Here is a 27916-nt window from a genome sequence, read left to right on the forward strand (position 1 = left end):
ATTCTCAGAAACGTTCTGCCTTTTAAAATACATATTTTTTTTTCCTAAAATGTTGGCTAGCAATACATTTTGATTAAAAAAAACAGCTGGCTTTTACAAGTAAGCACAGCCCAGAAACAGGCACAAACCTTGGGCAGCTGCCTGTTCTATCAATCTTTCCTATAAATGCAGCATATAACCTATTTTCTGCATATTTGATATTTATTTCCAAAAATACTGTGTATTTGAAGAAGATGATAAATGAGAATGTAAAATGAAACTATTGTTAGAAAAACCTAAACAACCAGGAATCATGCTGCACTTTAAATTTTTAGTCATGTCCTCTAAGAATGTGACCAACAGATTTCACTTATCAGGGTTTTCCAGGACTATTTGAACTTATTTTTTGTTCTTACTCATCAGTACCAATGACTCCACAGAGAGAAAACTCTACACTGAGAAGTGCTGATGCAAACCATTGGTTCAGGAATATGCATGCAGGGTGCTGATGCTCGGCAAAGTCGAGGTATCTCTCTCTGGATAATGATTTGTTCCTGGGTTAGTGGGCAAATTGTTAAACTCTTAAACCTGGAACATCTCTCTTGTGGATTTTGAATGCACTAGGTTCAGAAGTAATTGTCTGCATATCTGATCTAACAGCCCTTGTAAATAAGCCTTACTGAAGCAATTCCACCTAATAAAGTCAATGCTATAGCTTGTGTAAAAAGATTGTCTGCTGTGTCAGGCACTGTACTGACTCCACTGACAATCTGAACCTGCTTCTAATTAACCACTACACTGATTTCTCTCTAGTGTAATCCTGCCAAATTAAACAGCGTTGTGTTTGATCTAAGTAATAAAAATAAGAGAGGGGAATCAGGCCTTGAGATCTGAAAACGCAAGACTTTTTAACGCTGCAGTTTCTTTTTACTATACTAAATAAAATCTTTCAAAACTATTTTTCTTTCCCATACGGCCATATATCTTCACAGAAAGTAATTAAGTGAAGAATTAAATAGCTGGGTTTCTGATTCTGATTACTAGAAGTGACTTGTGTGACTTCACTGTAGATGCCAAGCCTCCGAGATTTCTCTCATGGATCAGTCCTCCATTAAGCTACTTACTCTGTCTTTGAATGTTTTCTGCAATGCCTTCCTCCTCTTCCCTATAGATAGATGAAGGTAAGGGGTGAGGAGATGATTTCCAGAAGATAGGCACTGCAACAGGACTGATGCAATAGGAATCTGCTGCTGTCAGCCCCCACTCTGTTTTTGATGGTGGAGGAGTGTAGAGTTCATCTACCGATGTGTATTTTTTTCAGTTTGGATATTATGAAATATTGTCACTAAAAACATAAGTGTTCATTTAATCCCAGTTGCCTGGAAGTACCATAGGGACTTGTGCATTAGCACTTGTTTCCATCCTTTTTGCTGTTAAGTGCCTTACCCTTCAAGGGAAAGCCATGATATAAGGCAGAACGCAATTGTTACTATGAAAAAAAATTATTGCAACTAAGATCTTTGCAGTCAGTGCATTCTTCTAGAAGGAAGCGTGAAATACAGTATCTAGTTAGGGAACAAACTCAATGTTGGATAAAGGAAAAGCATGACACTTCTAAACTTTTAAAACACTGCCCAATTTATCTGAGAAAAGCTGTTTGTAAAGTGAGCCACTTTGCAGTGTAGTATGCAGCTCCACATATTTCCAAGGTGTGGGAAAAGATTTGTTTCTTTTGTGACTCGACCTGGAATAACATAATTGGATTGAAAATGACAGATTGTGTGGCGCTATGCACAGCGTACATGTGGTATTGCCTGTTCTGTTGCGTTGTGAGGTCTGCAGATTGTGTTGTGATACATTACATTTAGTGTACTAAATAAATTTTACTAAGCAAATTTCACATCAGTAGTTCAATCCCTGTCTGCATGAGTCAAACAGTAGTTGGTTTTTATTATTTGTAATTAACCAGCTCCTATTTCTACCTAGTATGTTTGAAAAGGCTGTGATATATAGCTTCTAAATTGTTTTTTTTGTTAAAGTACCAATATAGCAGAAACTTCAAAACAGGCATTTGGAGGTAGAGGACGAGTTTGAAATTGGGGATGTTCATTGGAGATAGGATTGCATTAAACATGTATAGTGCTATTCCAGATGGAACTTTATGACTAGAGTTAAAAAATTAATAAGTGTGTGGGAATATGTGGGAATTAGTGATGAGAACCAGACATGACAGTGGCAAAAATCCTGCTCCATTCAACATCAGGCTGTTACTGAATCACCTGTAGAGCCACTTGCCCCCTCTGAAAGGTGTTTCAAAAACCTACATCTTCAGAAAGTACCTATCTGGGCTTAGCCAGGAGAAAACACTACGAACTTCATACAAGGTATCTTAAAAAAAAAAAAAAGGAAAAAAAAAGGAAAAAAAAAGGAAAAAAAAGGAAAAAAAAAGGAAAAAAGAAGGAAGAGATCTCCCAATTTCTGACCATTTAATGACTTCGCAACATTATCACCTCTTCCTCCTCCACTTTCAGTTGTGTTTGCAATGAAAGTGGTGACCATGGCTGCTGCAGGTTTGCATAGTTCTGTCTTTATGCCAAGCACAGTCTGAGATATTTAACAAACCGGGTCATTCTGGAAATGTAAGGACCTCCCTGCTAGTGTCTGAATAACAGCAGAACTCAGGGAAGATCAGGGCACCTTGCTGCATCTGAGTGCCAGCAGACTGCCAGGCAAGCAGTGACACTATCTAGCATGGGGATTTGGGGATTATTTTCTCTGAAATAGGCACATAAATTCTATGTTAAGTCTTTCTGCATGTGTTAAAGAGACATTCTGGATTTCTGATGAAGTCATGTTGTTTTACACTTGTGTCAGCATGGGAAAAAATCATGGCCTGCATGGCATTTCGTAAAATGACCAGAACTGCTTATTTCAGGAATGTTTAACTACATTCTAATTGGTTTGACTGAATTAATTAAATTAAGTTAAATTGCTTTTATTAGAGCTGAAGAGCTATACAGTGTAAAAGGCAAACAATATTTAATTTTAACAGTAAAAAATAATAAACAACTTTCAAGACATCTTGGCAGCTGAAGGTACCTTGCTCATCACTATAGTAGTGTTAAAGGCACTGTTCCAAATTGTATTAGGCTAATGAGTTTGAGTCCAGACATAAATTAAAATCCATCCAAGTGTACCTGAAAAGCAGTGCTTGTATGGAAGTGACATCTACTATCCTATCAGTTAACTTATAGGCATTTTATTTTCAAGGTGACTAATTATGCTTAATTAATTAGAGTGACTTACTGTTCTTCTGTCACTTTGGAACAGCTGGAGTATCTGGGGTTGAAACACTAATGGAAGATATTGATGAATTTGAGAGTGCCTCTCAAGTAGCAGGATCTGTAAGTATCTTCCCTTATGGATAATCCTCTAATTTTTGAAAATAATGTGATAAAAACTGGATTTTGCATAAACGTAAAATTGTACTTGCCAGCACTGTCATCCAAAAAAAAAAAAAAAACCCTCCTTAATTTGCCTGTCCCTTCTGAATATCCAATTCTATGGCAGTTTTAATTTTTTCAGTCTGGGAACAATGGTATTTTGAAATCTATTGTTATTATCTCACATGAAACCATGCATTACCAATGACGTATGTGCATATCTCCCATTGAAAGTGCAGTCATTTTAGACTATGTCTGTATGTTCTCTAATGCTTGTTAGTGGTGAAATATCCATTTTACTTGTTTGATAATTTTCAAATTTGCAAAATTAATAATAATAACCAACAACAAAATAATTAATAATTAACAAAAACAAAATAATTCAAATTCTAAATTTAGTTATGAAATTTGACATTACAACATCTCAACTGTAATTTAGCCTTTTGGTTACATTTGCTTGGAACTAATATACAAGAGGTATTTATTTAAAAATTCTGACTAACTTTTTTAAAAAATAGGGAAAGGTCTGTTAATATTTTCATCAGTATTTCTTATTTTGAAGTTTAAGGAAATCTTTACAATTTGCAGAAAATATAACCAGAAGTGAAATAATTTTCAGAAGTGGATATAATAGGAACTTTGGGGCTAGTTGTATTGTGTTAGAAATCTGAGCTTCTGAAGAAGTAGAGATCTGTTCCATGGTCCCCTAATGACTTCCAGTGAGACTTATTCTTTCTCGATCCTCACATATAAAATATAGAGACAGAATTTTGGTTCTGCATACGGAAGTTGTGGACATTAACGCATTCTTGCAATGTGTTCTGACAAATTCTTTAAAATAGAAAGAAATATATCTGTAAAATGACTTCAGAATTGATATGCAAAATACATTTTTGTGAGTTATACGTGCTTTGCAAATATATATAAGATGAGGAATAAAAAGAATAAATACGATGTTCATTGTAGACTTATTATGATTGGACAAATTAGATTGTAACAGTAACTCAAATAGGCATATTATATCTAGAAATTGCTGATCTAGTTCAAGACCTGCCATTTTTAATGCTAATACTGCATTCCACTACAGTAATATGAATCTCTTGTTAGTTAAACTGGTCATTATCATTAATATCTCTCTACATTTATGTATATTTGACCGGTTTTCTTTAAAAGTGCCTCTCCCTTCAGAGAAGAGATGTTTTGAGAAAAACTATGGAATAAATCAGAAAGAATTATGCAAAAGTTTCTTTAGAAAATAAAAAGAGCTGTGGGAGTTCCTTTTTAATGTTCAGTGAGTAAGTCCACATGTAAGATCTGTGATGTGGAGACTAAACCAAGCTGGATGCCACTACTTTGAACAGATAGGCACCATCTACATCTAACATCATTCAATGTAATCTCTACTATCATTATGATGATTGTCTTGTAACAGTCTTTATGTTTTCTATTTCTGAAGAGTATGAAGAGTTTTGTAATTAGACATTTTCCTTTAAGCTGTTTTAACTGAATTTTTACTACACTTTATTTTTCACAAAGAGAGGTGATATCTGAACAATCAAGAACTTTCATAACTTTTTCATTCCAATTCAATCAGTTATTAAGTCTGAAGGTGTGCTAGTATTTTAGACTCATTTTTCCTTAAAAGGTTTTCATAAGAGTTGTCCTTGAAGTTTTCCCCACAGTATGCCCAAAAGTCAAACTTGAAAAGACATATTGTAAAATGTGGAGCATAAGTAAAGGTCATTACCTTTTTTTTACTGGCGTGGCTGCAGGTTTTCATGTATTAATCCATCCTCAGTAAACAAACAAACAAACAAACAAGACAATAACTGTGTTTTCTGAATCTCTGAATTCCTCCAACTGCCCCATCTTTATCTGCTTTTGGGGCCCCATCCTGCAAACGTTTTCTACAGGGTTTAATATAGTCTACTATGAGTAGTCTCTATTAACTGAAATTTCATATTGTTTTCGATTTAAGAGTTTTCATTACTTTGACAGGGTTAGTCATAGAAATAAAAACATTTGGGTCATTTAGATCTTATATTTTCAATACCACACAATCCCAAACAAAGTGAGTACTGAATAAATAAGTAATGCTAACGGAAAGCAGCTTGAAGTATTTACAGGAGTCAGCACTTCTCCCAAACTCTGGTGTTTTGCCAGCATTCAAAGGGGAAACAAACATTCAAAACTTACATAGAGATCCTAGTTTATTACAGGACTCATTTTATGACAAATATTTAATACAACAAAGGAGCTAGGCAAAATGCAAAGCTTTTTTTTTCCTTTGAGATTTTTGCTGTGGCTTGCACTCAGTGCCCTCATTTGCTTTATATTTCTGAAGATAAAAGTTTGAAAATATTTGGCCAGCAACCTTTAAGGTAAATGCTTACGTGAAACTAGAAAAAATAAGGTGGCAAGGTGAAATTCTGGTAGAAGTGGCAAAGTAAACTGTCAGAGGAAGCTACTGAATTTACAGTTATTAATAGAAGGAAGCAGGATACATGCACTGGGTGCTTTTATTGAGTGGCTGTGGCTTCACTCTGTGTAGTTTTTCTTTTTTTCTTCACCTGGACCTAACAGGACTCTTGGTCATTGTTTTTTTCTTCATATGAATCTTTGCACTCTCTCATCTTGCCTTTCATGTACACATAAAAACATATATTTTTCTTTGCAAATTATCCATGTAAGCCGATCTAATCCAAGTGTAACAGAAATTTCGGAATAAAGTTGTCCAGCTGCAAAAGGCATTTTTGCCTGAATTGGCCTTGAATTTTTGCTCTTTGTGGAAAAAATAATAATAAATTGTTTTATAGAGGTGTTTTGCTTTAAATATTTTTATTGTATTTTCCTTACTACCTTTGGAACTTCTCAGTTGCTTTCCTAGTAAGAATACACACATGGATTTACTATGATGAATACAGAAATTCCTTTAGGATAATTAAATTTCTGAAATGATTTGAGGCTTCATGCACTAGGAAAAATTAAACTTTTAGCTCTTGCTATTGATCTGTGCTGAATACGGCTATATTTCAGTGATACTTAATTTTAATTGTAATTCATAGAGACTTTCTTAGCTTTTCTCACTATTCTCTCTGCGAACAGTGGTGGGAAGTAACTTAATGTTTGTACAGGTTTGAGCATAATCAACCACTCTAACAAACCTAAACTTGAGTATTTAACTCAAGGTATAAATTATTTGTTGGACTGGGGCCACTGTTTAGCATTTAAGCAGGTTAGTCATTAAAATAAATATCTCATGCTTCCAGTGCCACATCAGGAGCAGCAGTGGTGTGCCTGTGAGGTCGTATGAATTATGAAGGTCATATTTGTATAATATCCAGACAAAATTAGTACATTCTGATACAAATGTTTTCAAATCCAAGTTCGTTTTTGTAAGTATGTGAATTTAGCTCTGAAAATTGAGGCACACAAAGTTGAAATTTTTTGCCTTTTAATCTTAAATTTAAATTTAAATAGTAATAATAAGATTAGATTAGTACAACTCACTTGCAACTGGTCAAAAAAAACCCTGTAAATGAGTAACTGTAATTTTTGTTAGCTACATTAACAAAACAATATAATAGAAGAATATAATATCAAGGTCTTTGAGAAGTAGGAAAAATTTCCTACCAGTAGTTAAGCAAAAAGTTTGAATTACATACCTTGAATTTCTTTTATCTAGACCCAACCTAAGCAAAACAAACTTAATAAAATAAATACAACATTACATATATATAGTTGCAAAATAATAAATTCTTACCTTTAAAGTTCTCTTTTGCTTTGGAGAGCACCCGTAGTACTTAAAAATACTTTTTCACTTCTCACCTGCTGATACCCTTTTTATGGATATCATTTTGCATATTGCAAAAATTCGTCAGTCCAAGTGCCTGCCTGATTGTTGTGACAAGCGGCGTGGCTGCCGTCGCCCTGTTGAGGTGCAGGCTCTGTGCGTGACAGGGCTGCTTCTAGGAAGGCGCCGGCCCTGCGGAAGCGTAGTTCTGTCAGCCCCGCTGGCAGACACTGCATGCGGATTATGGTTAGCGCTTCCAAGGAGACCTTCAAAATTTCTTGGTTCACATAGAATGGCAAATGTGTTCTGGAGTAAAAATACTCTTATTTTAAAACATTTAACCTTCTAAAATGTAATTTTAAATTGAGAGAATTTTCTGAGCTTTAAAAAAATTAGAAAAAAAGAATCTAACAGTGCCTTGTTCTTACCTCTCATGTTCAGTGTTTTAAGACTGTGGTATCTTTGGCATGAAAAATTCAAAAATATTACTCCAAATGACAGTAAATAAAACAGGGCTGAATCACTGAAAAGAAAACTATTCAGGTTACATTTCAGATGCTGAAACAAATGTGATTCCCAGTTGCCCACATATTTCCTCCTCCTCTCTTGCCTGTAAATAGGAAACTTACGTATAAGTTAACCCAAATTGTGGTATGGAGAAGACTAGCTCAATCCTTTTTTTTTTTTTAATATAGGTTTAGCGTAAAATGTGCTGGCTGACTGCCATGGGAAGCAGAAAGCTTATAATTTCAATTACATGGTATTTCAAGTAGAACAGGCCCTAATATGGAAGATGGAGATTAGAGTTGGCTGCCAAATTTGAACAGAACTCTGAGGAGGATTATTTATTTCTAGAGTACGTTAACAAACAAGTTGACTAGTTCACCCTATGTGCCTTAACACATTGTGGAAGCTGAAAGATTAAACATTTGGTGAACTCTTATGCAGAAATGATTGTTCTGTGAAGAACCTTCAAAATATTATACAAAAAGTTCACCTGCTTGAACAGCCATTGTCCTCAGCTTCTTGGTCAGAAGTACATGGAAGGGAGATTTACAAATGGATCACTGAAGAAATGGAAATTTTTCTTTTTTAGTTGAAGGAAACTGGGAAATTTTTATATTTCAGCTTGGTTAGCCAAGAAATGGTAGAGTGTACATAGAAAACTAAGAATGGTTGTCTTTTTCACAGTATTATCTCCTCAAATTAACAATAAAATTTGCACTTGATTAGCAAAACCATGTAGAAGACAAGGTTCAATCAAAATTCATTATATATTTTTGCAACTCATCAGGAACTAATGATTGAATTGCAAATTAGTTGCCATATTAGGTGAAACTAGTATTGCTCATCTTTTCATGGTGATTTCTTACATGTTTCACAATGATCATGCAGTTCAGCGTTAAAAGTTCTTAAAAACGAAGAAGCACTTTCTCTTGTGAGTTGGGGATTCTCTCTGTTTAGAGTCCCTGAAACTGCACTTGAAAAGAGGATGTATGTGTGCCCATCCACATGCATTTGAATACATGTGTTTGAATCTGGAGTAGGCCAACATGACATAGAAGTACAGGGCACAGTCTTTAATAACACTTTTTATGGTCACCAGCAAAGAGTAATTTCTTTTCTAACAAGCATCTGATTTCCAGCTGTTGTTATAGGTTAGGAATGTGGAGGCTTTCCTCTTGAGTTTAGATATTCTAAAACATTGCGTGGGAGTTGGTAGGGGTATTTACACAGGTATGACACAGCCCATGTCAGTTCAGCCTGATGGTAAGATCAAGGCATTCACATGTATATTGTTTTTCTAGGAGTAAAAGCTCTACTGAAGCATAGCCATCAAGCCACTGTGCTGCAGATTGAAGTTAAAAAGGCAAGGGTGGCTTTCAGGAACATCTTCATAGTTAGATCTAAAAACCTGGTAATATAGATAGGCCATTTATAAAATTTATGTTAGTTTAAATAGGCTATTTATAAAGCTTAATGAACAATAAGAGCGATTGGAGGTGGAAAGATATTAAAAGCATTGAAAAGCTATGCATTCTTTGTACGCACCTACTAGATTTTTCCGCCTACTTTGTCTACTGTCATCACCATACATTCTGAAGTCAGAGTTAACTGAAGTTAGTGTTTTATCTCTGCTACACCTGGCCAATAGACAAAGGACAGTTTTTGGTTAAGTGGAATAAGAAGGTTTAAATAAATTGCTTGCAAGCCTGGGTATATATCTTAAGTGATGTAACTGCTGCCATTCATTCTCAGGCATCCAGTGGAGGGAAAGGGCTCCAGTGAATTCTGCTAGAACTGTATAAATTCATTTCTTCTGGCTAGAGCATTTGAACTGGCATGCTTCCAAAGTCCCCTTGTTAACATCCTCTTTTTCAGCTATTGCTGTCTACTTTCAGCTTGTGCTTTTTCTTTAGAAATAGGGCTGTTGCATAAGTTGTAGGCTGGAGATGCTGAGGACCTCCGTCAATGTTTATGTAAAATTCACTTAGATGAACTCACAGCCTCAAAGTGTTAAAAAATACTTTTTGTATTCAGTATTTAGGGATATAGAAAAAAATTTTTTTCCCCAGTCTTCCCCTAAAAAAAACTGAAATGGTTTTGTTTAAAATCCTGAAATGTCTAGCTTCAGGGAAGGAACAAAAAACTGGCTACACTGCAGGTGTAATTCTTACTTTTCTCTAATTTTTCTGATAATCATTTTTTCTAACAATCAGATGTTTATTTATAAGGCACTACTATAAATATAATTTATCACTAAATTAAAATACAAGTATTAAATATCTCTCATGTTCAATAATTAGTAGTGGAATATTATTCTGGCTTTTTGTCATGCTATTTTCTGAAAAATGCCATAAACTTATGGTATTTCCATGCACAAAAATGCACAGAAAATGTTATAGACTAGATATAAAATTGGGAAAAAAATTGTCCTGAGTAACCTCATTAATTTCACAGAGTGTTAGGACTGTATATCTGAAAGAGAGTTTGAACATGTAGCAATATGTATTGATAGAGAGTGAATATATGTGTATCACTGTGTATTTCTTCTAAATCTTATGCAAGATGAATATTTATTCTTAGAAAGAATGTATATATCTGTGTTACATCAAAAAGCTAACACAAATTCTCTATATGCCTTGTAGCTGTATGTTAGCAGGATGAAGGCAGACACAAATATTTATATAATGTATGTATGTGCATGTCTCCATTTGCCTGTATGTGCTCATACACAGGCATATCTATGTCTTACATGAACTTACATGAGATTTAAAAATCTGTGTTAAAGGTACTGCTTATGTTTGATGATCTTCATGATTTGAAGTCTGCCAATTTCAAATGATTTAATCTAGACATAAATATATTCATGTTTTTATAAACTTCTATAGCAATATTGTGATTTTTACCATTAGGTAAAGAATCATTTTTGTCCCATTACTTTAGTTTTCATTATAGGCAGTAGGCTATGTTGCCTTTACTCGCACAGTCACCTTAGTTATATATGTATTACATTACTGTGCATAAAGGAAAGGAAATAAGGTACAGGAAAAAAAACACAGGATAAGAAAGAGCAGAGGTTTCTTAGTAGAGGAGACAAAAAGGATGATAACTCCATTTTACCTCCAGAAACTGGGAGAGGGAGAGTGAATTCCTTTCACCAGACTAACGCTGGAAGTCTGCATTTTTAGCAGATTGGGTTATTAGGGATTATTGAAAATCTATAATAATTCTTTTGTGATAAACTTGAATAGTACAATAAGAATTTTAAGAGACCTTTGGTCTTCAAGTATTACCATAGGCAGCTGACTAGTTTTTATTCTCTATTTCATCAGAATTATATTTATGCATGAAGTTGTTTATTCAAAAGACTGTATTCTTATAACTTTGAAGATTTTTTTCCCTATAGTGATTACTGAAGTCTTGCTGTTTTGCTCTTTATGAATATACACTACAAAAACTAATTAAAAAAGGCCCGTTTCCCCTATAGAAATCTGTGGACAAGAGTATTTTTACAAAATGATTAAAAAGTTAAAATATCAGAGTTTTATTACAAGCTCTATTCCCTTTTCCATCTCTTGCTTAGTTTCATGTATTTCAGAGGAACTGCTCGTGGAATAAAATAATCTGCCCTCTGGGGATAGATATTGAGCAACTAATAATCTATTAGAAACAAACATTTAGTGATGTGAATAATTTAATACAGGCAAATATTCTTTAGTGAGTTCAACTAGCCTGATTCTGACATGGCCATTGAATTTACATCTCAAACTGAAGTGGCAAATGTTCAAAGTCTCTTGGGAAAACAAGAATATCAGACCCAGTGATACATCTGAAATAAATGTATTTGTAGGATCACTTCCACTTCTGGGTAACTTACTGTTTTATTCAGCTGTTCCTTTATAATTACTTGGGATTAAATATGGGTAACTTTAACTAAAGCAAAACTACTGTAAAAGCCAATTGGTAAATCAAGAAATGTCATTACTGTTCTAAAAATTGTGTGAGTTAATAACAATGGTGTGAGTTAATATCAGCATGTATGAAGCATTTAATATGCTGCTAAATATGACTAGGCTTTTTATGTACAAATGTGCAGCTTTTCAGTATAGATATTGCTTTATAAATATGAATCTACAGTATACGTTAACATACTTGACAAATTTGTGCTTCACAATGATCAGTTGCATACAAGATGTTGTTTATTTGGAACAGATCAGAAATATATATTCTGTATAACAGTGTACTTCTGAAGAATTACACTTACTTTTCCAAAAACAAAGGCAACTACAATGTTTTAGTTAGTTTTATTGTTAAAGCAAGTTGTTTGTAAGCAGAGGACTATCCAACTTGTATTTCCTTCTTCATCCTTTGAACTACAGTACACCTTCCCCTATAGCCTGAGATTCCAACCAGAAAAAAAATATTAAATGCTGCAGCTATCTGCAGCCACCCATCTTGTCATATGTTTTTGTTTATCTCAAATGAACACATAAAAGCTTATCAAATTTACCTCATAGTGTTGTATTTTAAAGGCATTTTTTGAAAGTGTGTTGAATGGATTCCAGAAAATGTAGGTAACTGAGTACTACAGCATTCAACAGTCAAGTGATTGGCTAGGTGGTCTGTTTGCAAGCATCCCTTCTATGCTGCTGTACTGCCATCATGATTTAGTTGCTGTTCCTGAAAGTAATACTTCTTGCAGTGGCAATTTTGATTAGGAAATTCTGTGTTATTCCCAGAAGTGCTGCTTTGCAGAGATACTATGCCAAATGTTATGGTTATTTAAATTAAGTGCAACCCCACTAAGTAAAAGTAAATAGAATGTAAATCATTGAATAATTTGTCCTGTTATGTTGCCTCAGCTTGAAGCAAGATCTTGTGTGCAGGTACATATTTAAATTACTTTAGACTAGAAATGTTGATTTTAATTAACAACCACTATTTATGTTATTTAAGGGAAAAATGGTATTTTTTAAAATTTTGCATATTAATCTTATATATTAATTCTACTTAGAAAGCACCAGATTAACTTTTCTAAATGAGAACAGCATCTTACTCCACTATTTTTTATCGTTTTACATACAAATGTAAAAGTACACTTAGATATCTTCCTCTGTCTTTTTATCTGTGTAAGTCTCAGCCAGTTTGGACCCTGGATGCCGTGGGTGTCAGAACTGGAGGTTCCCCAAGACAGAAACTCTTGAAGGACTCCTTAGCAGCAAAAGAACTTCAGACCATGGAAAAACACCTAGCTGGTATGTATGACAGCAAATGCCTAGCTCATCCAACCAGCCATGTCGATATTGCAGACAATGGAGAAGATGATCCATCTCAGAAGCTGATGGAAATAGAAAAAAACTTTAAACTTCTCTCTTTCTTCATTGAAGTGAAACAGCATTCAATTATTGTCTTTGTAGATATAATATTTTAATCTATAGTGTAATTACAGTAAGTACAGTAATTAAACTGTGTTAAATGTCCTGCAGCCAGACAACTTAATTACATGTTTATTTTACACATTTTGCCAAGACTTATGCAATAAGGAATTACTGATGCTTCATCTACAGTTAACTAGTCTCCCCAAAAGACTGCAGTGGACTTTTAGATTGAGAAAGCATTGCTTTGCAGGAAGAGCCCAGCTCAGTCATGAGAGTTCTGCCTGAGCAAAGTCTGTTGACTTGTGTGCAGTGAAACTTCTGCAACATCTCTGACAGCGCAACTGTTTCTAAAAGATCGAACAAAAAAACACCCAATGCATTTTTAATGAAAATATCTTTCAGGACTTTTGAAAAAGATAATGAGGATCCTAGTTTGCATTTTGCTGTTCTTTGTAATCAGTATTTTCTTGTTTTCAGCTTTAGGTATATGGCATGACACAGACCTATAGCATGGTAGGCCTATATGGTATGTTATTTGTCATATCATGGTGATCATATATAAAGCTGCTCTTCATGGGCCAAATCTGGGAAGAGTAATACAGAACTGGAACACAGTGTGTATGTAAGGTGGAGGAAGAAATGAAATTTGCCTGACCATTCTTCCAAATCAGCCATAGAGTGAGGCAGATAACACTTTCAGTGGCATTTTTTAAAAGACTTTGGTCATTTTTTCCACCAATGATATTGGTCAGAAAGCCTTGGGAGCTGTACAGCTGTTGTAGTTCTGTCTAGGGTCTATTGCAGCTGAAGTCAGGGCAAAAGACAAAGCTGTAAGTGCAATGAGGGAAGCACCAGCATTTAGAAAAGGTTTTCACTTGAAATGGAACAAGAACTAAAAATTATGACATCTACAAGTGAAGAAATTTTGACCATTTTTCATTTCTGAAAACATGAGATACTGCCATTCAATTTTTGTGTCAGGTTCAAGTCACTGTAGCTATTAGAAATGTTCACTGCAGAACTAGACTGAAAATCCATGTCTACTTTCAGCAAGCTGAAACTCCCAGGAACATCTAGTCACCCTATGAGCCATGTGGAGCCAGGAGACCAGCATGCTGAGCTATGGTTGTCAGGTATCTGGGTGCGCAGCAGGGACCTGAGAACGCCATGGGCCCCTGCCATTGAGGCAGCACTCACCTTCCCGTATGTTACTGAAGTTGTCACTCAGAAGGGGTCTGGTGAAGATCTCATTACCTTGGTTTATGTCTTAACTGGTTCTTCTTGCATGATTATACCAGATGCTCTTAAACATGCAGTTCCTTAGATGTCCCTAGACAAAGCTGACAATAATAACCACCATATTGAACACAACATGGAATTTTAAATACTTACAATTAACCATAAACTAACTAGCTAGATTCTCTTAGTCTCTGAGATTCAGTATGCCGTTGTGTGACCTGCGAGGTCTTCTCTGTCACATCAATACTGTTCTTGTCAGTTGGCTTTAAGCCTGTTGTTTCACTTACACTGTATTTGGGGTTCAGCTGTTTCACCACACTATAATTTTTTTCTACTGGAGACCTTCACAAGAAAATGGTCCAGTCATTAGATATTAGACTCTCTTATTCCTAGTAATTAATTAATTGAGTTCGTATTATGATGCCACTGCTACCTGAGACAATTATTCCCCTGACAGACAAGCATTATGTAATTTCCATGAAGCATCAACTCAAAGGACCTCAGATAATAATGGCGTGTTCTTGTTTAGCCTTATCTGTCTCATTGCACATTTGCAAAGTTCTAGCACCTCTGATATCAGCAAATCTTCTTGTTTCAGTTCTTCTATTAAATGCAATGAAACCTATTTATTCTACCCAATATTAGTCAATCATTTATATGCCTAAATTAGGATTTGGGCTACCTGTATAATGATGAGAAGTAATCCCCTATCTCAGATGCTCCTAAATGTCTTCTTAAGGAGCCTGCCTTTCTTTTATGGACTACATGCTGGATGAAACATAGGTACAGGTAGGTGCCTAAGGCTAAATGGGGCATTAACACCAAGTGTCAGCAAGTGACTCAACACCCCAATATTTGAAAGCAGTATTTTTACTGACTCAGATTTTGAAGCAACCAGGTTTTTTTTCCTTCTCTGCATATTGCTTAGCAATGCTTTTGTTTGAGATCCAGTCTCTTATGTTACTGTGGCTGCTTTATATCAAACAAAAGTAGAGAATTATTTTTTTGTTGGTAGTTAATTCCAGCAACTTGCCAATATGGTTTGTAGTACTCATTCTTTGGTAGCTGCATACTTCTGGAATATATTTTATTACAAGAAGAACTTCTGAATGCATAAACATTTTCTAAAAGTGTTATGAATCATATTCTTATTCTGGTATTTCTGATAGGCAAGAAAATGCCTTTGTTTTGCTCTTTTGTCTGTGGTTTGTCTTCCTTCAAATGGCACTGACAAGGTATTTAAAAAAATCCTAAGTCATAATTCAGTTCTGGTATTTGCTGTACATCTGATAACACTGCAAGGCTGGAGAGTTGCTTTTTTTTTTTTTAGTTGAGAATCTGATACTTACTGAAGTAAAATCAAACAGAGAATGTGCAGTAAATGAAACTGAACAATTATGTTATGAGAACATGTTAATTATATGTGGAGAAATTATTCAAACAGTTTATCTGCAGACTCAATTATTATATGAAATTAAGAAACATGAGCCAAAATACAATGTTTATTGAGCTCATATTAAATCATTAAATATTCAGATAATTTTTTAGCATACTGAAGCGCCATGGAGAAGTTAGAGATCTGTAATTTTGCAAAGGCACAGACTAAATTGAATCTTTAGAAGAACATATTCCTCGTTTGGTTTAAATTGGGTAACTCACATTATCATTTATTAGCCCCTGGATTTGAACCAACATCTTATAAGTTCCAAAGTGATGTGTATTGATTTTTTCTAAAAGCATAATGGAAGAGTACTTAAAGACATCATTATTTCAAAATGAAAATAACTACCTGATTTTGTGAGGTCAGTTTTTAGTTAGATTAAAGTGGCAATTAGAAACCTTCTTAACTTTGTGCTAAAAACAATAACTACATTTCAAAATTTGCCAGCAGCAAAACATTCGATCTTTAAGGAGTTGAGAAAGTTTTATCCAAGGCTTCCACAACTGTTCCAGTTTTAGCATCTTTTTTAATAATAGCACTTTAAATGTGTGGGATATCTTCTATGTGACTACAAACTGACATAGCTTACTTTCATGTTTCCAAAGTGTTATTATTAAATAAGTTAATGTTAAAGGTGGCACATCTTTAATTATTATACATAGAGCATTATTTTTATGTCTACTAGTAAACACAAGTGAAATAGATTCTGAACTATATATTGGAAAATCAGATTTTGTTTATTTTAGGGCTTTTAGTACCTGAAGTTATTGTTACATGCAGGCTCGCATGTTGTATGCAGATATGTTATCTGCATATCTGTTGAAATCCAGATTTTATATAGGTTTACTTAATAGCAGTTTAAATCAGTATAGCCTTGCTGATTTAGAGCTTCTAAGATTGTGACTTATACCGTCTAATGGAAAATAGTACTGCTTTTCTAAAGGAAGCCAACTGTCCATATCAAAACCAAGTTTCAGTAGGGTCCATGTCGGTGGGAATGAAAAATTGATAACAATTGCCTAAAACAAAGTAAGCTTGAGTAAACTGTTCCTTAAGCTTCTGGACATTTTTACTTGTCAGGACTTTTCAGTATGCTAGCTATATTAAACTAAATACTAAACTACCCTCACCTAACTTTGTTGGATGTATCTATCTGATTTAATACATTAGAAGCAAAAATATGTTTTGTATGAATTCAGAAGACACTTTCATCACTGCCTCTAAACTGTTTTGTTTTTAAATAGGATCTTATTCCTTATGGCTTAAAAAGGTGAACTTCCACTGACCTTTCCCAAGAGTTTCACTTGTGTTAGGGGTAGGAATTGGAGCAGCAAATGGGGACCACGTTTCCCTTGGATTCTAGGCATTGGTGATCCCTTCATCTAATGTGACATTGAAGGCAGGCCAGAACACAAAATTCAGATCCAGACAGGGTCACCAATCCAGATGTGCCAGAGTTCAAGGTTTTTTGGCCCCAGATTTTGGTTGGGTGAGGTGGTGAGGCTGGAAGCGAAAAGTCTCATCTTGAACCAGTTTTGGATTGCCCTTCCCTGCAACTGAGGATTTCAGGTTTTGGTCACTGCTCCGTCTTTACTTGATACTAATGAGAAACTATTCAAAAGTTACAGAGAGATAATGTAGAAGATATGAGAAAGGTTTTTATTAGTTGTGGTGACATTCATAGCTAGAAGATTCAGTGAAGTGGTGGTATTTTGTTTTTGTGGGGTAGCTGTGTTTGCAATAAAGGTAACTAAATTTTGAGGAGTTAACTGTCAAACATATTTGAAGTGTCAATTTTGATGCCTTTGAGTTTTGAGGGTGAATAGATTTTCTCTTCCCAACTCAAGATTTGGGCACTTTTCATTCATATTGGGAAAAATCAGTAAGGGTATAAAATCAGAGAGAAATGGAGGTGAGTTTCTTTTTTACAAAATGAATATTGCTTTTGTCTTTGTGTGTGTGTGTGTGTGTGTACAGATATTGAAAAGGACCTAGCACTATGGGAAGAAGCAAGACTGTCAAAGAGCCCTAGTATCCAACATCCTAGTTTAGTTACATCTGACCGTCAAGGCAATTTTCAAGCTACACAAGGCCAAAATCCAAGGCCTCAGGTGCCAACTCAAATGGGGAAAAACATTCAGCTCCAAGGAGACAAATCACCACCACTGCCCACTAACAGCAGAACACAGGTCTGCACTATTGCAAACAGTAGGTCTCCGATGCCCAATACACAAACCAACAGGCCTCCGACTCCGTCAACTCCGGGAAGCAGACCTGTGACCCCGAATAGCTTGCTGTCACGACCTCTTACCCCTATCAGCCAGGGAAATAAGGAAGGCATCATCAGTATGCAAAGAAGCAGATCTCTGACATCTAAGAGCCAATTGGGGAGGACCCTCAGCGCTGCTTCAGGGCTGTCTGTGCAAATGAGCGGAGACATTGTTGGAACTGTCACTACTCAGGGAAGCAGTTTATCAGAAGTAAGATTTTCAATTTAATGTTTTTGCTATATTTAAGAGCTACTCTAACATGAAGACTAGAGTTGTTTTGGATTGTGTTTTGAGTTAAAGTAATATCAATATACCTGATATAACTTACTACTCTGAGATGAACTGTAAACCTAATGATGAGAAAATTAGCAAGGAAATACTGCTCAGCTGTGAGAGGTACTCAAGCTGTCAAGCTGTTGGAGAATGTCAGGATTATTACAGAAATCATCTTGAAACACTCATGCCCCCCAAGTTTTTCATGAGCTCAGTAGGGTTTTGACTGCATAATAGATAGCAGTTTCATTAGCCTTACTGTTTCTAAGAGGTGCATATGTGTGGAATATCCAGCACAACTTTTTCCTGCTATAATGACAGGGCATAAGATTTCCTTGTTTTGCTTTATTTTTTCATTTATTTGACACATCATTGCAGTGATTACTTAGACACCATTAAATTGACAGATTTTTCAAAACACAAAACTGACCTGCGGTGAGAATATGTCCAATGTTATTGAGTCACTGTCTAGGACTCTTATGCATGTTAACTAACCTGGTTCAGAGCATAGAAACTTCCTGTCTCTTATTAATGGCTTTTACAGGATTAGTCCTTGTTTAAAAAAAGAAGTTAGTGCCTTGGGAATTTTGAGTAGAATTCTTCTTTGCTAACCTTAGCTGCCTTAAAGATAACTTCAGCTTGTACCCTGCTGTCTGTCTCGGATACTTGCCTTACAAAGGTGTGAGTTAATCTCAGGAAATGCCAGTCCTTCTCCACTGACTTGAGAAGGACCTATATGTCTAGATTCCTAGTTTTTAGATGGCTAAGGTGAAACAAGTCAGTTTCAACCATGTATTACCAAATTTATCTCCCTTTTTAATCCATTTGTGAAAGCCTGTGGTGCTTTCTTTCAAGACTGAAAAAAATACTTTTAGATTTTTTTTTTCTGAGATGCATCAATGCTTCAAAAAATGTGTTGAGTGTGACATTTGACATAATGTATGTTATATCAGGCTAACAATTTTTTAAAAAGTAAAAAAAAATTCTTTATAATAATATTACTCAGAGAGAATTGTAGGAAAATTAGAGTCATTACCTAGAATAAACTTGCAGTTATGTATGTGACCTCCATTATGTGTTATGAGAGAGAGGAAATGAGGCACCAATAACTCTAAAACTATCAAATTTATGGAGGAAATCTTCCTTAAATTTGGTGGTGAAAAAATATCTCATTTTGGTTTTTGGAATGGCACTACACTAATTCCATCACTCAAGCTACTTCTTCAGCCAGAATTGGACATCCGGGTTAAAGACATGAGAATTGAAGCTGGCTACAATTCTGTTGAAAGTATCTCAACTAACAGTTGATATATTTTGAAACCTGAAATTTTCAGAGAAAAAAATATGTAAATGGAATGAACAAACAAAAACCCTTCATCCCCCTTTTTTGAAGGGGATGTGCATCATTTTTGTGTTAGGATTTTCTCACATGCTAGAATATGAAAAAGTTGGAATTAATTTTTAACTAAAAATGTTCAGAAGAAATGAAGGGTTGCTTTGCTTCCTGCTAAATACTTTACTTTTTTTTTTAACCAGCCCTGCTTTTAACTGATGTATAGTCATGTGATGCCAGCTTTAATTATGTATAGAATCCTGAAAGTGCCCTATAATGAGCATTGCATTTCCACCAAGTGCTGTCCAATCTCTCATTCACTTCTGATGTTTTCTGTAATAATGCAGGCAATTAAAAATGCGTACTTCCACAGCCTTTTTGTAGTTATAGTAATAACAGCCCATGAGATTGATTTACCTGCTGTGACAATTGTTACTTCTGTCTGCTAAATTCCAGACTTTGCTGATATCTCTTACAATAATAGTGTCATAAATTTTTTAATATATGTATGTCATGTACTTTAAAAAAAGAGCAATATTATTGCCCTATTTTATAGATAATTAACATGCCCAGTTTCATCCAGCAAGCCTACTGTAAAGCTGGTGTTAAATCTCAATGTTTCTGTCCATGATTTTATCCTCTGTTCTGTTGCCTTCTAGAAGTGATAAATTCTCTTGCTCTTTGCTCCTGGGACACAACAGTATACTGGCTGGTAGTGACTCAGCGCAAAGCTGGGGCTATTTATTCTTTCCTGACAAGTACACAAATGACCTTTGATTTAATAGAAACTCATCTTGGGACTAGCTCTGATATGAAGGGGAAAACTGCTGGTATGACATCTTCATACTCAAGATCTTCCTCTGTCAAGCTGTAAAGGCCCTCAGTTCTTGGAAAGTAGCTGATGGAGGTCTGGCCAATTGGCCTCTGCCACCTTTATGTCTGGAGTGTTATCCTACGAGCTTTAGAAGCTCTTTTAAGCTATCTTTCCCCACCCTAGTTCCTGGTTACCTAAAAAAGGAGAACTGGGTATGGACAGAACATACTGAGTAAGTGTCTCTGTTCAGTGACACTTTTTGCTGTTAGAAGTGTCCTTCTTCTTGTGGCCATGTGATTCTATTCCCTTGTCTCTTTGACCATGGAGACAAATTTTAAAAAGCCAAAGTAGGGGTGGGCTTCGTAGCTGAAGAGTAACAAAGTTCTGTCTTTCTTTGTACTTTTACAGATTACAAACATATAAAACTAGAAGCTGATATTGTATATTATTTTGCAAGCTTCATTGCAGGTTTTGTATCCCCTTCCTGTATAAAAAGAGTAAAATAAAAGAAGGGAAATTGCCTTTATTCTTCCTAGACTACTTATGGTGTAAAAGAAGAATTTCCATTATATGTGAATGCACTGTGGTTTTATTGCCAAAACTATACAGACACTATGACAAAATTTTGAAAAGAAGTTGCTGCTTCCTTACTCTTATTCTGGTGTAAATCAGGAATATCTACTGACATTAGTGGAATAAACCAGTACAAACTGGTTTATATTTGAGGAGAATGAGTCAGTTGACAGGGATGCAGTGACTGAGTACAAGGAGCATCTTTTATCATAAGGAGCTTGAATTAAAGAATTCAGAATCTTCATGGACTTGTTCTGTCTGTGCTGTCACTAGTTCAGTTCTCAGGATTTTTAATGTATTGCTTAATGCTTGATGTATGCTTCCTAGTTTGTAATGCATTTCAAAGTAACATAAGAAGTCCAAAATAGAAAAATACTACTAATAAATACAATTCAGAGAGAGTTCTTAGCTTTTAGTAAAGTCTGTGCTCTAGCTCAAGATGGTTTAATCTTGTCATAGCAAAATTCTTAAATAATTTGACAAGTACTTAACATATCAGCTGTTAAGAATTTTGATTGAGAGTTAGGAATAATGCTAGAGACTTCTAATGATCTCAGTTTTTGTGCATGAGTTTCTGCCTCTTGGCATGCCTAATATTACAATGTTCCAACAGGTGTGTTTTATTATCAGCCCTGTTCAAGGCTGAATTGAATTATAGCAGAGAAATGTTACGTAGAGAAATAGTTTTATTGTCTCTATAAAACTAATAAATCAGGGTTCTAAATCCTTTTACAGAGATACTTCCTTGCATTTACTGTCTCCTTTGGTGTTTTGTATAGCTTGACAGTAGAAAGCTGAATCCTGCTTCTCTCTTCAGGATAGATTCCATTAAAGTGACACCATTCTGTGATAGTTCTTTTGAGATGAAAATATTACCACTCCCTCATTTGCCATTACATTTTCTGAACACTTGGAATTTTACAAACCCTTTATTTATACAGATAGTTTAAAGTGGCATTCAGTATTGTTTATTGGTCTGCCATTGCTAACAGCAGGAAGCTTTAACTTACTACAGCACTGATTCACACAAGTTTTCTTCCTGATTACTGAGTGTAGAAAACAACTTAATGTCAAGAGAGCTCTGTCTTTGGTCAGATACTTCCATTCTGTTCTGCTGCCTTGCTCAGTTCTTTGCTTTGTGTTTTTGGAAGATTAAAAAGTGTGTTGATCAGTGTGAGCGCCACTTGCTCCTACTGCAAGAATCATGTTCCATGAACCGAAAAGTTTTGCCCCATTCAGTGCTGTAGTCAGCAACGTTCTCTAACACTGAGAACATTGAAAATGACAATGGAAGCCTAAGGCCTGGACCTCCTGCCTGAGCTTAGTGGTTTTGTATTTTTCTTAACACCTTAATCATCTTGATTGAACAGTCCTCAGTTTCCAAGAAACTTAATAACACAAGCCCAATTTATATTTTTAAACCCCATCATCAATTTAAAACCCAGCAACAACAATTATACCGTAGTGCTATGTCTTACAGCTTTGAATATGTAGATTCAGATTTTCAGCTGGTGTAAAATGAAATAGGGCTCCCTCCCTTTTCTTTTTGGAACCTATAAGAATCTGTATTTTAATGTCATAAATGTCTGGCCAATGTTTAAGTTAAATTTTAATGACTAGACTTGCATGTTTTGAGCTGCTGTTGAAAATGAAGCTATCTGTATACATTCCAGTCTCACCTCACCTTGAATATTGCAGAGGAACCTGACAGTATTTTTTGTATATATATGTGTGTGTGTGTGTGTGTGTGTGTGTGTGTGTGTGTGTTTGTGTGTGTGTGCATGCTTGCATGCATATTTATGTGTGTGTATGGAAGTTTATTATTCTATATATACATACATTATATAAAAAGGGGCTGACTGTAAAACAGTAAAAAAAGCTGTGTACTCAGCTGTATATGGACTCTAGCTGTGTATAATATTTATATTTTGATGCTGAGAGTTTTGTGGCATCTTGGAGACAAAACTCACCATAGCTTTTCTCCTTCATAGACTTTCACCTTCTCCAATAAAACTACAGTTTCTAAATCAGGCTGTAAGTCCTTGTTCTCACCAGATTTAAGTCAATGAAAGTTTTGACAAGTCAAAGCCTTGCTTAAACAGATCCTGCATGACTTGTCCAGGCGCCTTACTTAAACAGATCCTGCATGACTTGTCCAGACATGGTCCTAAAAGTACTGGGACAGATGGAGTACCTGCATTCAGATTTTCTTCTGTGTTACTACATTTTCAAGATGAACACGGAGATATCTGTGGCTATAGCAGTTAGTGAGATAGCTAAAGATACTTTCTCAGAATAAATAGATAAATAAACAAGAATTAATTAAACAACATTTCTAGATAGTCTGCACATCCTCTAAATTCTGGCTTTATTTTGCAGGGAGAATTGTTTTTTATTAAAGGCTTTCTCCTCTCCAATTAATTGAGGCTAGAGTGTTTCCTGTAGTTGTACAGGATGATTCTGTGTCACTTTATCTGAAATAGATGTGTTTATGGCAGGATGAATTCTTACAACAGCTTCAGCTTGCTCATCAACCTTGGATATTACCGAGTGACACAGAAAGTGAAGGAGTGGAAGCTGACCAAGACAAATGTAAGTATGCTTGTTAGGAGCTGATAATATGTCAAAACAACTCAAACTTTAGCTTCTCTTTTTCATATCGCCAAACCCTACAAAGAAGTCATGTCTGTTCAGATGAGCTATTCTCATAAGTACCAATTACTCATTTGTTTACGGGCCGAAGTATTGAACTTAACAGGATTGATTTACATAAGCCTTCCTACAGTTACTGAACATTGACAAGATGATCACAAACCACAGTTTACTTAACTAAGTGAAACAATTTGTACTCATGCATTAAGGTAGCTGTTCCAGAAAAAGAACATGAAGTAGAAATAGATATTCTGTGTAGTAAATCTGCATTGACAGGCAAAAAAAAAAACATAAAAAACCCCAGTAGCTCTGGAAGCTCCAGCCTTCCTTCTCAGGATTGTGACTCCATTCTCTCTGTTTTGCCTGCATTCTTTTAAATTCCTCTGTAAGAAAAAAGTTCTTAAACACACAAGCAGTCCTTAATATCCTAAAGTCTTTGAAGAGGTTGTCTAATCATGCAAGTAAAGGTCAGCAGGATCATAACCTAAATGAGAGAACAGGTAAGAACAAGAAACACACTATAAATTGCAATACATTCAAACTTTAACAAGTTGTATCAGGCTACACAGTGGCTAGAAATAATTTTGTTGAAAATATTAAATCCTTTGCAACTTCTTTTTAATTCGCGGTGGCTTTGTGATCTGCAAGGGTGAATATATGAACTATTTCCTAATATATTTTAGATGATACACTTAAGAAGGAGCCGTTTAATCAGCTGTTCAGAAAACTTAATAGCTGCAACTAAAAATGCTTTAAACATGCAGAGTTAAAAGAAGAAAAAGCCAATTTCCTCATGGAATGGAACAGTTATGTAAAGGATTAATGATTAATAATAATCATGCCTGATAAGCAGAATATATTTTTTAATTATACCACTTAAAAATCTAAGAATTTTCTATTCGCATACCAGTTTCACAAATTCATAAATAGCCCATGATTTGATTATGAAGTTTCAATTTACATACTGAGATTCTCAAAAGCATGGCTAATAATTTTTCAATGTTAAAGTGAAGTTCCAACTGTGTTTAGTCCAAAACTGGTAAATCCACTTTGGCTTGAACCTGAATCTTTCACTTATCTTAGAGCTGAAGCTCACCATAGGTGGCTGAAGGGAGAGCCTGGTACCTGCCCCTCCTGTGGACATGAGTTTGCCTCTGCATTTTTGCTAATGATTTATAATTAATTCTGGTAGATCATTGCCACTGCCCAGTGTGATAGGGTGGAAGATTAGAGACAAAAGCAACAGTCCTCCTTCCAGTTCAGTAGAGATGATAGATTTGCATTTAATCGAGTGCCTAGCTATTACACAACTTTATTATTGATGCTTATTTAATAATAATTGTTTTACCTGCATCTGGTCCACGGAGAACGGAGGAGGTATTTGTAAACTATAGTTTCCTTAGTAAGCAGGGTTTACAGCTGTAACAGGCTCACATCTTGATTTTGAGACTCTCTGTAAGTCTGCATAGTTACCTGCAGCACCACTTATAGTAGGTCAATCTTTTTACTAATGTAACTAAGGTAATGTAACAAGAATGTTTGATCAAAGTAATGCTTCCTTTATCTGAGATCTAATAATGATAAACAAATAACAATAATGTGTTTATCATGGCCATCTGAGGGGAAATGCTGGTGTCATACACAAGCACAAAGTTCAGAACTACTACTGCTGGCGAAGAGAAGCTGCCAATTCCCAGGTAAAGTGGAGAGTCATTGAGAGGCTTGGCGTACTTGCTGATGCCAGTACTTGTAGGCTGAGCATCTGGCAAGATTACACTTCGTTTTTTACCCTGAAGTTAATAAATCTGTGTGGATGTTGTGTATGTGATTTAATGTTGAGGGCCCAGGAGTTCATAATTTATGAGTCTGAGCAGAAGATGTGCAAAATTAATCTTTACAATAGCAACACCTGTTCTTTGACTCAGCTTTTAATAAATTATATGTGGATAATATTTACTACATTCTTTGTGATAATAGCAGCCAGGTGTAAAACTAGTTTTAGGTAGTGGGAAAACTAACAAGGTGAAAAGAGAAACTATATGAGTCACCATGGGTTCTTTTAAATTAATACCTTCTGGTTAGTTAGTATTCTACAAGAAAATGAATGAGAAGCTTATTTTTGGGGTAATAGTTTCAAATGTAGTCAGATGTAGGAGTTTGAAGATGCTATTTTCAAAATGAGTGGTAGCTTTACAGAATTGGGTCACTTAAACATCTCAAAATCTCCCAACAAACATCGTTTGCAAAAGAGATATGGGAGCGTATATATTGTCTTATTGAAATGTTGTCAGGGTTGTCATTTCTTGAAAAAAACAGACTTTACTTTCTAAATCCTGTAGGCCCTCTGATAGCATTTTAAGAATTTATCCTTACCATAAACATCCAAAGATAACTGGAATTTAATTATTTTTAACCTCATGACAAAATTTGAAATCAAATAGGTATTCATATAAAAGATATAAATTAATACAGAGAAAAAGAGATTTGTCATGTTAAAGAAGGAAAGAAAAACATTGTAAGAAACACTGTTGATTTTTCAGCAAACCTCTCCCTCTTTAAGTGCTTAATTAAGTTTGTGGCCGAGAGGGAGGAATAGAGAGAGAGAGAATTATTTGCTCTTATAGTGTAAATTTTGTGATTTAAAAAATGAGAACCAACACATTTTATTTTTAAAAAAATTCCGTACAATAACTAAATCTCTTCTGCTTGCTAGGTTTGCTCCCCTTTGATATTCTGTACATGTTGAGCACAGAGGAGTGAAAATGGTCTAGGCAGTATGTTTGTTCTCATCCAAAACCTACAGTCTATGGTTCTTTTGTGATTTCAGTGTCACTGACAAAACAATATGAACAGTAGACAGGTCATCGTGTGTTTTTTCTCCTCAGCTGTCATTCTGAAGACAGTTCCCCGTTATTACCTTTAGTATTTTGCTTGTGTGCTGATTCTCCTCAGAGAGTTTTCAGAGGGTGCATGAAGACACTCTTTTCACAGAAAGAAAAGAGATCTGGAGAAAATATTCACCACTTCCACAATGCGTTTTATTTGGTGAGTGTTCTTATAGCTGGCAAAAAGTTTTCTTCTTTATGGAGTACTGATACAAGGAAACAAGAGTTGCATCTCCAATCACCAGAGCATTAGTTAGCCAGCTTTTATGAGAAGAAATTTAGTTCAATTCTACCTTAATTTCTCCCCCGAGAACAGGTCCTGCAAATATTGCTGGTTGAAATTTTCTAATGTATCAGTGACTTGCTAGGACCTTGAAAAGACAGATAATCTTCTGGGGTAATTTGACCTACTGTCTGTAGCCCTGGAATGGATTTATTTGACACACTGCCCAAAGGCAGTGAGATTCTGCTGGAATCTCAGCTCCCTAATTCTACAAGTGACCCACAAAGCAGATTTCTGGACGTAGAGTATTCCTACCTGAAATCAATCCGTTTGTCAGAAGTGCATGAAAGGTGAATAACTTGGGCCCTTACGGAACTTGCTGCTTGTTTAATCCATATTCATGTAGACACATAGATATAGATATGGATATAGATATATTCCTTTGCCCTAATCTGGTTAAGGCACATCGGTTTCTGTAGTTATTGGCAAACTAAAGGATGTGGCTTCTATCTCTTCTTTCACTGTAACTTCAACTTGCCAGCAGGAGCACTAGATACTCATTTCTAGCTGGGCTGATGGAGAATATTTTTGTACGCGTCTGGAACAAGGCTTGAACTCTCACCTACTCTCTTTTCTAAGGGTTTGCACTGGAAGGTCTACTGCTGACAAATCAAAACTAATTGTTGGGTAAAAGTAGGATTTCCACCCCATTCATTCATGTACTGGTCTTGAAACACTGCAGTCAAAGGCACTTGGCTGATGAATTCAACAGGCATTCAATAAAACCTTCATTTTCCCATTCTACCCAAATGTCTACCTAAGAAAAAGACTGAAGAAATCAAAGACAGTTTTTTGCAGACTGGAGAAATTCAGGTTGTATTCCAGGATAATTCCAAATTTTCAGTATTTGTCCATTGGTACAGTTCCTTATACTGAGCAAATTCATGTGGCTAAACAATTATCTTTCTTGATTAATTATACAAATAAATGTTTCTAAGATTTAGAAAACTGCTTGATCAGACTTGCTAATAAAGAAGAGGGAACTGCTGGAATACAATTTAGCTGAGAAAATTTCCTTTCACTGAAGCCGGGTACTATTCAGTGTGAGTAAGAGTG

At 35.4% G+C, this 27916-nt stretch overlaps 1 protein-coding gene across 1 annotated transcript in view; it reads left to right on the forward strand.

Annotated features, from left to right (window-relative positions):
• The window catches only part of C2H8orf34 (chromosome 2 C8orf34 homolog), a 148738-nt gene extending 125089 nt beyond the window's left edge, over positions 1–23649 (forward strand). The window contains exons 10-13 of the mRNA XM_013942798.2: positions 3310–3383; positions 12854–12974; positions 17755–18257; positions 23539–23649. Of these exons, the coding sequence (XP_013798252.2) occupies positions 3310–3383; positions 12854–12974; positions 17755–18257; positions 23539–23649 (809 nt within the window). The remainder of the gene's footprint in view (positions 1–3309; positions 3384–12853; positions 12975–17754; positions 18258–23538) is intronic.
• The last annotated feature ends 4267 nt before the right edge of the window (positions 23650–27916 follow it).

This window comes from Apteryx mantelli, chromosome 2, assembly GCF_036417845.1.
Source record: "Apteryx mantelli isolate bAptMan1 chromosome 2, bAptMan1.hap1, whole genome shotgun sequence".
NCBI lineage: Eukaryota > Metazoa > Chordata > Aves > Apterygiformes > Apterygidae > Apteryx > Apteryx mantelli.